This window comes from Saccopteryx bilineata, chromosome 2 (assembly GCF_036850765.1).
Source record: "Saccopteryx bilineata isolate mSacBil1 chromosome 2, mSacBil1_pri_phased_curated, whole genome shotgun sequence".
Lineage (NCBI taxonomy): Eukaryota > Metazoa > Chordata > Mammalia > Chiroptera > Emballonuridae > Saccopteryx > Saccopteryx bilineata.
The window spans coordinates 386,597,104-386,610,268 of NC_089491.1; the positions used below are offsets into that span (position 1 = coordinate 386,597,104).

The following is a 13,165-nucleotide window of genomic DNA, read 5'->3' on the forward strand; positions in this document are numbered from 1 at the left end:
TTAAAGTTTTTTTTTTCTTTTTAAATAGCTGGGCGCAGAGTGGGGAGAGGCGAGGTGAAAAGCCCTGTCCTAGATAGAAATACTGTTCTCGATCAGCACAGGGTCCAGGTAGTAGTACGGGATGGGGAGGCACTTGTTGCGCTGGCGGATGTTGTGGGAGATTTGTGCCAGGCGCTGGCGGAAGGTCTCCATGCTCCTCCGCGGAACGTCCTCCACGAAGTGTATGTCGGGAAAGTGGCCCAGCGGCCGCTGGGGGCGCACAACCGAGAAGCTGGCCCCCACTGCTCCGCCCCTCCCCTTCAGGAGCCTGTCTGTCCCTATGTTCCCCGCTTGACACGCCCCTACGGTCTTGGACCCCCAGTTCCCAGCCCCCAGCCCCCAGCCTATGCTCAGAGTTCCCCAAGCCCCACCACCCTCCCCAGGCCCCAGAGCACCTTGTCGTCGGGCTCCCTGCAGAGTGTCCAGAGCACCAATAGGATGATGCACGTGGTCTTCACATCCGGCAACGTGTCCATGAAGATCTGCTGAGTGGTCAGGCCCTTGGCCTGCATCGGCGGGTTCCGCATGGATGATGGGAAGTTGGGCATCCAGGAGGTGAATTCCAGCTGGAGGCAGAGTGGATGGAGAAGTTCGAGGTCAGAGAGCACCCAGGGTCTCTCGAGTTTAAACTGAGTTTGGGATAAAAACGAGGACTTGGATTGGGTTTGAGCCGGGGGCTGAGACTAAGACTAGGTCAGGGCCTGGGACGGCGCAGAGGCTAGTGAGCACAGGTACCTGCCCCGTGTTGACAGCTGCGTGCTTGGCAGAGCAGGTGTAGATGACGATGGTGATGTAGCGGATCAACTCAGGCACAGTTCGCAAGCACGTGGGGAAGCCTGAAAGGGGAGGAGAGTCCTGCCCTGGTCCCGACTGGCCGGCAGAGGGCGCAACCAGGCCCAGCTCAACACATTCAAACTAGACCCATCATCTTCCTCCCTAAACCCCTCTTGTCTCCATGTCCCCAGCTCAAGAAAGGACACATGCCATCTACCTGTCATGCCTACAACTTCAAGCTGCCACATCCCTGCCCTCCTCCTGTCTGCTTGGTCCTCTTGTGGCCACAACCTCATGCCCTAGTCCAGACCACAAGCCTTGGTGAGGAGGCCTCCACTGAGCTTGGCCAGATACCCTCCAAGCCTGCTCCAGACACCTGCCTGAGATGGGGCCCTCCGATCTCTCCTCCAGCTACCATAGGGGGACCCTCTCTGGTCCCAAGTCTCCGGGAGGAAAGGCTTTAGAAGAATCCTGGCTTGGTTGCCCCGACTTCAGTCCTTCATCCACTCCCTGTCACACACACATTTCTTTTGAGACACTGCTCACTCAGGATAGATTTCTCGGTAGAAGTAAGCTCTCGGTCTTATACCTAAGCAAGCTTCTTGCTTCTCTCCCCTGTTGTCCCACCTAAGCAGCCAACCCTGGGTTGCCATGGTGACCCCAGGTTCCAAACACTCAACACATTCAAACTAGACCATCATCTTCCTCCCTAAACCCCTCTTGTCTCCATGTCCCCAGCTCAAGGACACGTGCCATCTACCCGGCTTCAGAAGCTCTAAACCTGAGTGTCACCCTTGCCTCCCCTTCCTCTGCTGCCAAACGCAAACTCGTCACCCAGTCCTGTCATTTCTATTTCCCAACTCTCTCTGGAATTCCGAGTCTCCTCAACCCCACCCTAGTCAGGTGCCTGCCACTCTCTCCGGGACACCACAGCCGCTTCCCAAACCGTCCCGGACTGCTGGTGCAGCCTGATATTCTAACATGCCAAGCTGATCTTGCGAACCCCTCCACGCTTGCTCTGGTGCTCAGGGTAGGTAATTCCTGACTTCTTAACCATGCTGTGCAACCCAGGCCCTCTCGTGACGTCAGCCTGAGCCTTATCAGGAGCCTGCCCAACTCCCCTCCTCAGCTCCGGTGGCAGGGACCTGTCGGCAGCTTCCAGAACTCTCCAACATCGCTCTGTCACCTCACAGCTAATCTCACCATCTGGCAGATCTTAGCTAGCTTTTGGCTAAGCTGTTATATCTCAGCTAGATCTTAGCTTGCTGCCACCCCCCACCTCTCTACCTAGTACCCCTCCCCAAGCTGGCTTAGGGGCCTCCCCCGGGCTCCTAGCCCCACAACCAAACTGTACCGGTCCTGCTATAATATAACTGTCCGTTTACTTGAGCAGACCCCCCACTAGACTGTGAACTTGCGGGCGGCACCTTCACCTGTCTCGTTCCCTTCACCTCCTCAGTAACAAGCACAGTACTTGTCACATCGACGCTTGTTGAGTGGGTGCCCGAGCGGCATGACTTCAAATGCTCTTCCCCCTCCTGGAGCCTGCTGCACCCCACCGGCTCCCCAGCCGGTCGCACACTCCGCCCTCTCCTGTCTGAGCTCGCGCCCCAGGTCTCAGTCCACAAAGGTTGGCTTCTGGGTGGGAGACTGGGACCCCTCCAGGTCTCTAGAGAGATGGCCCACAGCCCCGGAACTCAGACAGAGGCCAGAGGCCAGCTATGCTTTCTTCCCCAATTTCTCTGAGATGCTGCGATCCGAGGGACATGGAAGGGCCCTGTCAGAGTTCTAGAGCAATGATGTGGCCTCCTTCTGTCCCCAGGGAGACGTGCTCCGGCCCAGTGCGGGTGGGCCCACCTCACAGCCCCGGGTCCCTGCTGGGTGCTCGGGTGCCCAGGGCCGTACCTGAGCTCTCGCGCCCTAACAGGCACTCCTTGAATATCTCCTGCACCCAGGACTGCAATTCCGGGTCACCCTCCACAGCTGCGTCACACGGGTAATAGTAGGTGATGATCTCTGTCACATACCTGACCAGGGACAAGGTCTCAGTTTGCATCCTTCTCCTGCCTTCCCCAGCCGTGCTGCTCCCAACCTTCCCCAGGCTACCCTGGCCCCAGAGCTGCCTGAGGCCTGTGGGTAGACAAGTCTTGTGCAGCAGATGTCCAGGGTGGGTTGTCAAGGTGACAAGATGGCACCAGACCCAAGCTCAGGTACTTTCAGACTCTTCCATTGCAGGGGATCTCCCCCGAATGCCACCCACCGTTAGCCCGGCCTTACCTCTCCAGTGCGTCCCACACTGCCAAGCAGTCATCACGGTAATAATATCCTGGCAGGTCCTGAACCCCACGCTCCACAAAGTCGTTGGGGAGGTAGAAGCTGTCGTAGGTGACCTCTGATAGGCCCCGCACCATCACCTCGGCAAAGCCCTCCAGGCCCAGGGATGTGCCCTGTCAGGCGGAGGCAGACGCTGGGCCCAGCGGGTTCGGCGCCAGCCTGCCCTGACGAAGCTCACACCCACCTCACACACAGTTTGTGAGTGCTCCTGGAACCCCCCGCCCAGCCTGCCCCACCCGGGCACCCTCCACGCCGGCCAGCACACCCAACCCCTGTCTCTGTGCCCTACAAGACTCGGTACCCACTTTAACCAGTCCCCTCTCTCCAGGCTCCCTCTTGAAACTAGAGGCAAACGGAAACCGTGCTTTCAGTCTAACTGCCAAGGCCAGAAGGAAAGGAAGTAACTTGCCAGTGCTGGAGACAGTAGCCTTACCCTGGCAGAGAGCCCCCCCTTGTTGAGGAGGAGGGCCCGTCCGATGCTGTTGATCTGGATGGTGTAGCGGGTGTGGGGGACCAGGAGCTGGGAGAGATACAAGGAGGGCCGAGAGCGAGAACTGAGGCTATCCCCCAGGGGACTTCAGCACTGCCATTACTGCAACCTCAGAGCCTTTCATTTGGAGAAGCCGCTCCCACGCCCCCTCTTGTGGGTTGCCAGCTGCCTCTCATCATTTAACTGGAATCCCCCTGACTGCTGAACCAGCCAGCCAGCTCTCAGAGGCCCCATCGCTCAGGCCCACATCTTTTTTTTTTTTTTTTTTTTTTTTTTTTTGTATTTTTCCAAAGTTAGAAGTGGGGAATCAGTCAGACAGACTCCCGCATGCTCCCGACCGGGATCCACCCGGAATGCCCACCAGGGGGCGATGCTGGGCCCATATGGGCTGTTGCTTTGCTGCAGCCTGAGCCATTCTAGTGCCTGAGGTGGAGGCCATGGAGCCTTCCTCAGTGTCCAGTGGCCAACTTTGCTCCAATGGAGCCTTGGCTTCTGGAGGAGAAGAGAGAGACAGAGAGAAGGAGAGGAGGAAGAGTGGAGAAGCAGATGGAAGCTTCTCCTATGTGCCCTGACCAGGAATCAAACCCAGGACTTCCACACGCCGGGCTGACGCTCTACCGCTGAGCCAACTGGCCAGGGTCCAGTCCCATACCTTGTAAAGGGGGTGGCACATGGGCAGCTGCCGCAGCACAGCCAGGCTGAAGGCCTCGGCAATGAGGTGGGTCCCTAGCAGGTGGGAGATGGCCTCGTGGCAGAAGAACTCGGCATTGCGCACCCACGTCTTGGCCAGCAGCCAGTCCCACTCAGAGTCACTGGGCAGGAAGATGGGACTGTCGGGCCCAGGGGTCTGGCTGAGCTGGAGGTGGGAAGGAGGGAGAGTCGGTGAGGGCGGAGACCTACACACACAGGGTCCCCGGGAAGGAAACCAAGAGCAGTCTGAGGAGGTCAAAATGCCACCCCTACACTCCACCCAGCTCCCTCTGCTGCCCTGAGCTCACCAGCACCAAGGCCTTTCCTACCTCCTAACATTCACTCTTGCCGTCCTCACCGCTGGCCGTACCCTCTTCCCTGTCCCTTTCTCTATCTGGCAGCACCACTGATTCTTCGAGAACCAGATCACAAGTTGCCTTCTCGGAGAAGCCTTTGTTAGCGCAACCCCATGGCCACCAGCTGTGCAGGCAGTGTACTACACAAGAGTACCCGGCCCCCTGAGGGGGAGGGGTCACTGAAATCTAGCCTAGACTGTTCCACTAGTGGGCCAGGAGCATCGGGGCTTGACTAATCCCCCACCCCTGAGGGGTGGCCTTTTCTAATTTGGACATGACTCTGTGGGAACCTCTGGGAAGGAAGCACCTCTGTTCCATTTGCTGCCAGACTCAGACTCAAGGCAGCGTCTAAACTGGTGAGCTCAGTATTCCAATGCTTCTACACACGGCATGCACGCTGTGTAGACAAGTGCACCTGCAGGAACCCCAGCTCATGCATGGGTGGCTCACAGGGGCAGCACACAGATGTGCACAGGGAGGGTAGCACAGAGGCTCCGCCAAAGGCTTACACAGAGGGCCACACACCAGGGCCACACACCAGGGCCACCACTGGCCACACACCCACATAGGTATAGTCTCAGATGCATACAAAGGGACATGCAAACACATGGAAACACATGCTTACATGCAGAGGCACATCCACAGGCAAAACCCTCACAAATAGGTCACACACAGGGACATAGGGTTCACAGGCACGCGCACACACACACAGGCTGACTGCTCATCACACACGTAGGGGCACACAGGCCCACACACTCATAAGAGCACAAACACATTTGTGCACAAACAGCGACTCCCATACCGGCAGCATGCGCACAGGGCAGTGGGCCCGCACCCCAGGCACCTGAATGGCGATGGGCATCATGTTCCCTTCCGGGCTGAAGTGCAGCAAGCAGAGCGGGGCGCACTGGTGCTGCTTCTGGCCATTGAGCTCCACGGTGGGGATGCCCTCCAAGATCTTGTAGTCTGCCAGGTAGATGTTCCCCTTCTGGAAGAGAGTCGCGAGGAGCGGGCAAGTAGCACCAACACAGGGCACCCATGGCCCACCCTTGGGTACAGAGTGAGTGCCCTGTCCCCCCAGATGTAGGGGGTGGCCAGGAACCAAGTGGCCGATGCCCACGGGACGGAGGGTAGGGTGGAACTCAGCAGGCAGCGGAGGGAGGAGAAGGGGATGCCGGAGAGGAAGACAGGGTCCCCGCGAGACCTGGCCTTACCTCGAGCTCCGCTTGCAGGCACGTTCCTTCGCCCAGGAATGGGGCCACCATGTCGTCTGTGACGGGGAACTTGTCGGGAATGCACGGGCAGCGGCGGATCAGGCCTGGGTTGATGCCATTGAGGTACTGGTACCCAAAGAACTGGTCCTCTGCCCAATGCTCGACCACGTATTCTGGGGGGATGGCGCGCGAGCGTCACGACGCTACCTGGTCCCCCCTTCGGGACGGAGAGGCATAGGGCCAAGGCCGGGGAAAGAGGAAAACAACGGACACCCGAGAAGAAAAGGAGGACCCCAGCTTCCCTTGGAGCTGCCGGAGGGGCCCAAGGCGAAGTTTTTCTAGAAGCCGCCAGAGGGCGCGCCCACCCAACTCACGACTCCTGCCTCAGGTTCGCCCGCTCCTCCCACCCCACCGCCCCGACGTGGGGTTCCTGCCTCCCGGCGAGTCTTAAGTTCCTTCCACCAGAGATCACTGGGCTCCTCATGTTCCACTCAGGATGCTCCACCCCGTACCAGAGATGACAGACTTGTAGGCAGGGAAAATTTTCTTAATGTCCTTCAGTCTCTTCCACGACTGTTTGCAGTCTACCAGGCCTCGGAGTTTGAACTTCAGTGCCCTTAGGAGAGGGATTCGAGGGGGAGGCCATCAGAGAGCCTGGCAGGTGCCCGCTAGGCGAGGATAGAGCTGCTCCCCTGCACCTAGGTCTCTGAGTCTCAAAGTCTCTGTTCTATGTATCTCTGGCTCTCTGGTTCCCGGGACCCACAGCTCAAGGTCTTTGTAGGTCTCCACCTCACAGTGTCACCTCTCAGGCTCTCTGGCCAGTTTTATCAGCTCCCTCCACCTTCCTGGCCGCTGTAACCTCTGGAGCTGTGGGGGAGGTCCCGTGGAGCAGAGGGCGTGGGGCTGTCTCTACATGAGCCCTCCCCCCCCCCCCCCCCATTCACACACACTCACATGGGCCCCAGGCGAAAAAAGAAGGAGGCTGTCTTGATGAAGGAATAGCGCAGATTGTTGTTCAAGAACCTGGTGGCCTTAATGTTAATGAGAATCGGGAATCCAGGGATGTAGCCATTCCACCTGCAGGAAAGAGTGCAAGTCTGGGGCAGGACACCTGGGATCCAGGGCTTGAGGAGTGGGCAGAACCCCGAGGTCTGCCATGGGGGCGGGTCCCAGGGAAGCCGCAGTCCTTACTCAGGCCGGTTGGGGTTTCTCCGGACGGGAGGGCGGTAACTGGGGATGCTCACGTAGTTGGGCAGGCCGGGAACAAAGACCCTCCATCTGCAAAGAGAAGCTGAGAACAGTGAGCCCTGGTGGTCTGTGCACCATCTCAGGGGACAAAGGACAAGCCATCTCTGCCCCCCCCCCCAGTCCCTACCACCCTCCTCTCACTGGTAGAAGTCCTGCTTGGCTCTGAGCTCCTCCCGGCGGTGGTCCAGAAGGATTGGGAGGGTGTCATCTGCTGTCGTCTTTCCTGTAGGGAGACCCAACAGATGGGACTCCAGGTCAGAGCCCCAGTATCCGCCTGCCCTTGCCCCTGCCTACTTCCGGGGTCAGAATTCAGCTTCTGCTTCACAGGTCAGCTCTGAGGGCCCATGGTCAAGAATGGGGAAGGCTTACCCTGTGGTAAGGCTTACCCTTTTCTCTTCCCAAAAACTGAGTTAAAAGGAATGGGGACCACCCTCCTCCCCCTTGCTCTGCCCCTCGAGCTGGGCCCTGCTGCTGCTGCTGCTGCAGATATGTCCCTCTTCGAGACCCACCGAAACATTAACAACAGTTATTTAACGCTTACTAGATACAGGGCACCTTCTAAACACTTTATATCAATATCTAATCCACACAAGAAGAACCTTATGAGGCAGTTGACTAATATTCTACGCTCACAGCCTGCTCTCCACAATTCCACAATCCAACAGGCTATACAAATCAGATTGGTTTATTTTTTTCACAAGTTAAGCACAAATTCCTTGGTTGCAAAAACCTGCTCAAAATTTACCTGAGATTATAGACAGTCTTTATTTAACTCACTTGGTGTAACTATTCATAGATTTTTGCTGCAGAGATATTAGTACATTTGATTAGGGGTTGCCCTGGTGAATATATCACATAATATACGATGTGTGTATATGTGCAGAAAATATATAGAGATATAAGGAGAAAGACATGTGAGTATCATATATATATATGTATATATATGTATATGTATATGTGTGTGTGTGTATATATATATATATATATATATATCTTCTAAATCTGAATTTCAAAACATCTCTGGCCCCCACAGTTTCAGCTAAGGGACAACATCATCATGCTCATTTTACAAGGAAAACACAGTCAATATGACATAGAGAACAAAAAACAGTGAGCTGGGATTTGAACCAAGGTGGTCTCCTTCTGATCGCTCGCCTACTGCCCACTAAAAACCACCAAGGGTTGTTAAGCCTTTTTAAAGTTCCTTTTAGAGATTGTCCCATTGACTCCTCCCATCAACCCTATGAAGCAGGTTTTGCTGTTAGCTCCATTTCACAGATGAGGACACAGGCTTAGAAAGCTTAGACATATAGCCAGATGTCCAGCTAGTAAGTGGTGGAGCTCAGATCCAAACCCAGGCCTATCTTCTCCAGAGTCCCGGCAGGCTAGTGCCTCACACTCCCGCCTTAGCGTTTTTCCTCAGGGTTCCCTATGCTCGCCTCTCCCTCCTACATCTGCCTCAGCTCATGTCATATTCTGGTGAACAGCACCCCCTAGAGTTGAGCAACTAGAACCCCAGCTCGGCCTCATCAGCAGAGTGGGAGCCTCACTCCTTCAGGATCCCAGGAGGTGACTCAAGTCTCCCTGCCCTGATGTTGCATGGCAGCTGCCCCACCCAACCCCATTCCTACCCTGCCACCCAGTGTCACCCTGCCTGTCTTCTGCTTCCATGCCACTCAGACCCATCACTGTGAGAAGGTGCTACAAATCCCCAGTGAGACTCCCGTTGGCTTTCCGTCCCTCCTCCCAACCGGCCTCCCTCTTCCCTGCCTCCCCTTTCCCCAGTCCAGGCCTCACTCCCCTTCTCCCAGGACTAGGCTCTCGCCATGCCACGGGGAAATGAGAAACGAGAGAAAGGTGGTCCGCTGTGGGGAGGATGGAGCCCTAGGCTGCTGGGCCTCCTCAGCTCTCCACCCCACCCCCACCTTGAGGGGTGCCAACAGAGGCCAGACGGGAAACCAGGGGGACAAGAGCACAGGCCTGCAGTCCTCTTCTAGCAGCCACACACTCGGAGCTGGCCCAGGTCCACTGGACGAGGGCTCTGGAGGGCTGAACAGAGGGACTGCGGGCACTCAGGTCCTGTCCCCCTTTCATGGAGCAAAGAAGGTCCTGGGGAAACAGCTGGGCCACCAAGGAAACCCCAACAGCCTGTGCGAGCAACAAGGCCTCCGATCGGAGTGGGATGCAACCTTACTGGACCAAGGGCACCTTTGGGAGGAGCAGTGATGGGTAATAGGGAGTCTTTTGGAGCAATAGAGCATCCCATCAGTCTAACAAAAATGCTCATTAAGAAACCCAGGGCATGATAATTAGGCCCAAGGCCTTCTGTTACAGTACCCTGGAGAACTGTTGAACTAACAGGCTTCTCAGGGCAGCAGTGGGAGTCCCGGGGAATCTTATTAGAGTAACAAGGCATCCCACCTAGTAACAGAACCCAGCTGGAGTAACAAGGGGTCTTCTGGGAATAGCAGGACATGCTCGTTGGCAGAAACAGGGCATCCCATCAGAGTCCTGAGTCACAGGGGTCTTTTAGAGTGGCTGGGCGGCCCCTGGGAGTCAAAGGGGCAATAGGGGTAACGAAGAGCACCCTCGTCTTCAGCCAGAGCCCGCGGGCCTGAGGTCCTGGGGCAGCCCCGTGCCTCATTCGTCTCTGTGCCTCGGGAGTAGCCTGAGCTGGGGCCAGCACATCGGTGAGGAATACGTCACAGCGGTAGGAGTTCCCAGGATTCCCTGTGGGGCTGGCGCCTGGCTGCCTAGTGCGGAGTTCAGAATGGCCATGCTGGAGTGGCCCAGCTAGAGAAAGGGGCCTAGGGCGCGGGAGGGGCGGTGAGAGCTTGCCTGTAGCCTCCCGCAGAGCCAGGGTCTCGTAGCCGTCCATCCACTGGTAGGCGGGGAAGTGGTAGATGCGGCCGCTGGGCGCACAGATCTGCACGTAGTTGCAGAACCAGGGGTTCTTAGGGAAGAAGGAGTACCGCTCCTTGTGCAGCCGGATGATGATGAGCTCCCCCAGGTCCTGCTGGCACTGGACAGTGTACTCATCCACCTGAGCAGGGCAGAGGGCCGGCTGAGCACGCAGGACTCAGCCCTGGCTCACCAGCTTTCCTACTGCGCTGGCTTCTCACCCAGGCCTCGCTCACACTGGGAGACGCTCGCGTTCCTAGACTGGGGCGACCTGATCTTGGGGCTCTCTTCCCACCCCTCCAGCTGACTGTGCCCTGCTGGGCCCATCAACCCAGGGCTGAGCAAGACCCAGGCCCTCCCTCTCTCCACTGTCAGCTCCTGAGGTCCCATCCCCTCACCCCCTCTGCAATCATCCGGGGCTGTAGGAGTCACGCAGACCCCACGGGCTGTTGTATAAAGGGATCCAAATGGGGGTGGGGCCCGCCAGGCCTCCCAGTCTTAGAGTGGGCAGAAGTGGTCCAGCCAGCAATTTCTCCTGCTTTGCAATGAAGATGTGAAGTTTCAGAAATGGCCACATGGATGGAGTGACCTATTCAGGTCACATAGCAGCAGGTTATTAACCTGACTCAAAATCAGGTCTGAGAGCTGAGGGCCTGGCAAACAGCACCTTCCACCAGGGAGCAGGCAGGCCCTCACTGGGCAGGCTAGTCTGATGTCATTTGAAGTCACAGAAACTCTTATGTGAATTTAAGCCAGTTATAATAAACCTTAACTGAGATGAGTGGGTAAGAGCGGGAGAGAGAGGACATGGGGAGGATGAGGGAAGGAGGAGTGAAAGCAGATGAGAAAGAGGAGAGATAAAGGGAATGGGAGAGGAGCTGAGAGATGAGGGGTGTGGGTGAGTGATGAGAGAGAGGATGGAGGAGAGGAGAGGGGACAAGAGGAGAGGAGAGGAGAGGAGAGGAGAGGAGAGGAGAGGAGAGGAGAGGAGAGGAGAGGAGGGGAAAAGAGGAGAGGAGGGGAGAGGAGGGGAGAGGAGAGAGGGGAGAGGAGGGGAGGGGAGAGGAGAGGAGAGAGGGGAGAGGAGAGGAGGGCAAAAGAGGAGAGGAGGGGAGAGGAGAGGAGAGAGGGGAGAGGAGAGGAGAGGAGAGGAGAGGAGAGGAGAGGAGAGGAGAGGAGAGGAGAGGAGAGGAGAGGAGAGGAGAGGAGAGGAGAGGAGAGAGGGGAGAGGAGGGGAGAGGAGAGGAGAGGAGAGAGGGGAGAGGAGAGGAGAGGAGAGGAGAGGAGAGGAGAGAGGGGAGAGGAGGGGAGAGAGGGGAGAGGAGAGGAGAGGAGAGGAGAGGAGAGGAGAGGAGAGGAGAGGAGAGGAGAGGAGAGGAGAGGAGAGGAGGGGAAAAGAGGAGAGGAGGGGAAAAGAGGAGAGGAGAGGAGGGGAGAGGAGGGGAAAAGAGGAGAGGAGAGGAGGGAAGAGGAGAGGAGGGGAAAAGAGGAGAGGACAGGAGAGGAGAGGAGAGAGGGGAGAGGAGGGGAGAGGAGAGGAGAGGAGAGGAGAGGAGAGGAGAGGAGAGGAGAGGAGAGGAGAGGAGAGGAGAGGAGAGGAGAGGAGAGGAGAGGAGAGAGGGGAGAGGAGGGGAGGGGAGGGGAGGGGAGGGGAGGGGAGGGGAGGGGAAAAGAGGAGAGAAGAGGAGGGGAGGGGAGCGGAGGGGAAAGGAAGGGAGAGGAGGGGAGAGAGGGGAGAGGAGAGCGACAGAGATGAAGAATGGCTACAAAGGGACGAGAGGGAACAACCCAGGGAAGAAGAAGTTGGCCCAAAGACCAGGGAAGGTGGGAGCCAGCTCTGTGGTGGGGGTTGCCCAGAGTCAGCCTTGGAGGCGCAGGCCTCCAGAGCTCCCCAAACTCTGCTGGCCGAGCTTGGTCTCCCTCCGCACACCTCCACCCTTCCGTATGCTCCCCACACACTCCTCACACACTCATACACACATACACACGCATGTACCAAGCAGACGCCCCATCCATACCACACACACACATATACATGCATACACCACACTCACACATACACACCACACAAAAATACTACATACCACACACTCACATATATACACACACTCCACGGTCTCACACACTCTCATATATATATATATATACACACACACACACACACACATTCACATATATACACACACTCCACGGTCTCACGCACTCATATATACACACATTCCACATACATTTACACACACGTACATACACCCATACATTCACCACATTCACATATACTCATACACCCCACACACTCACACACACTCACACACACTCACACACACACGTACCAAGCAGACGCTCCCATCCATACCGTACACACATACACATACATACATACACACACATGCATACACACCACCCAAAAGTACCTACACATCACACACTCACATATATATACATATACACACACCCCACGGTCTCACACACTAATATATACATACACTCCACACACATTTACACACACATACATACACCCATACATTCACCACATTCACACACACATACACCACACACACATTCACACACATGTACACCACACACACACACACACGGACACCACACACACACACACACTCACCGCCCCAGTTGCAAAGTCTCTCCCAAAGTGGTTCAGCAACTGTTTGTGGCTCTCTCCTTGGGTCCCCACGATGGTCAGCGAGATGGAGTCCACTGTTCCTGACAAGAAGTCATCGCCGGTGGCCACCTTGACTTTGTAGGTGGCCATGGCTGCTTTGCAGGAGGCGGGGGGGGGGGGGGGGTGCTCAGTCCCAAACACTGTGGAGTGCCGCCCGGGGACCCAAGCCTGGCAGGGAAGCCAGACACAGAGAAGTGGAAAGAGCCAGCCTCCCGAGGTGGCAAGGTGAGGCGGGGTGACTGGCTGCCCAGCAGCCCACAGGCTGGAGAAGCGGCTGCCCTCCGCGGGCGCGGGCGGGCAGAATGGGAGCCAAGCGGGCTGGGGCGAGGCCGTGCTCCGGGCTGGTGAGCAGGTCTGTGGACTGCAAACCCTCCGGGAGCTGGCAGGGAGGAGAGGAAGGCCGGGCCCTGGGCCTGCCTCCGAGAGGGCGGGTGGAAGATGC

At 57.0% G+C, this 13,165-nt stretch overlaps 1 protein-coding gene across 1 annotated transcript; it reads right to left on the minus strand.

Annotated features, from left to right (window-relative positions):
- LOC136327220 (arachidonate 12-lipoxygenase, 12R-type) lies at positions 1–13,165 on the minus strand. Its single transcript, XM_066264197.1, has 15 exons — positions 12,667–13,165; positions 9,984–10,188; positions 7,287–7,368; positions 7,089–7,175; positions 6,852–6,974; positions 6,410–6,513; positions 5,898–6,070; positions 5,528–5,671; positions 4,290–4,493; positions 3,581–3,667; positions 3,091–3,260; positions 2,719–2,840; positions 775–875; positions 435–605; positions 1–249 (listed from the first exon to the last, which is right to left on the minus strand). The coding sequence occupies exons 1-15, from the start codon at positions 12,811–12,813 to the stop codon at positions 70–72; spliced, it is 2,100 nt and encodes a 699-aa protein (XP_066120294.1). The 5' UTR covers positions 12,814–13,165; the 3' UTR covers positions 1–69.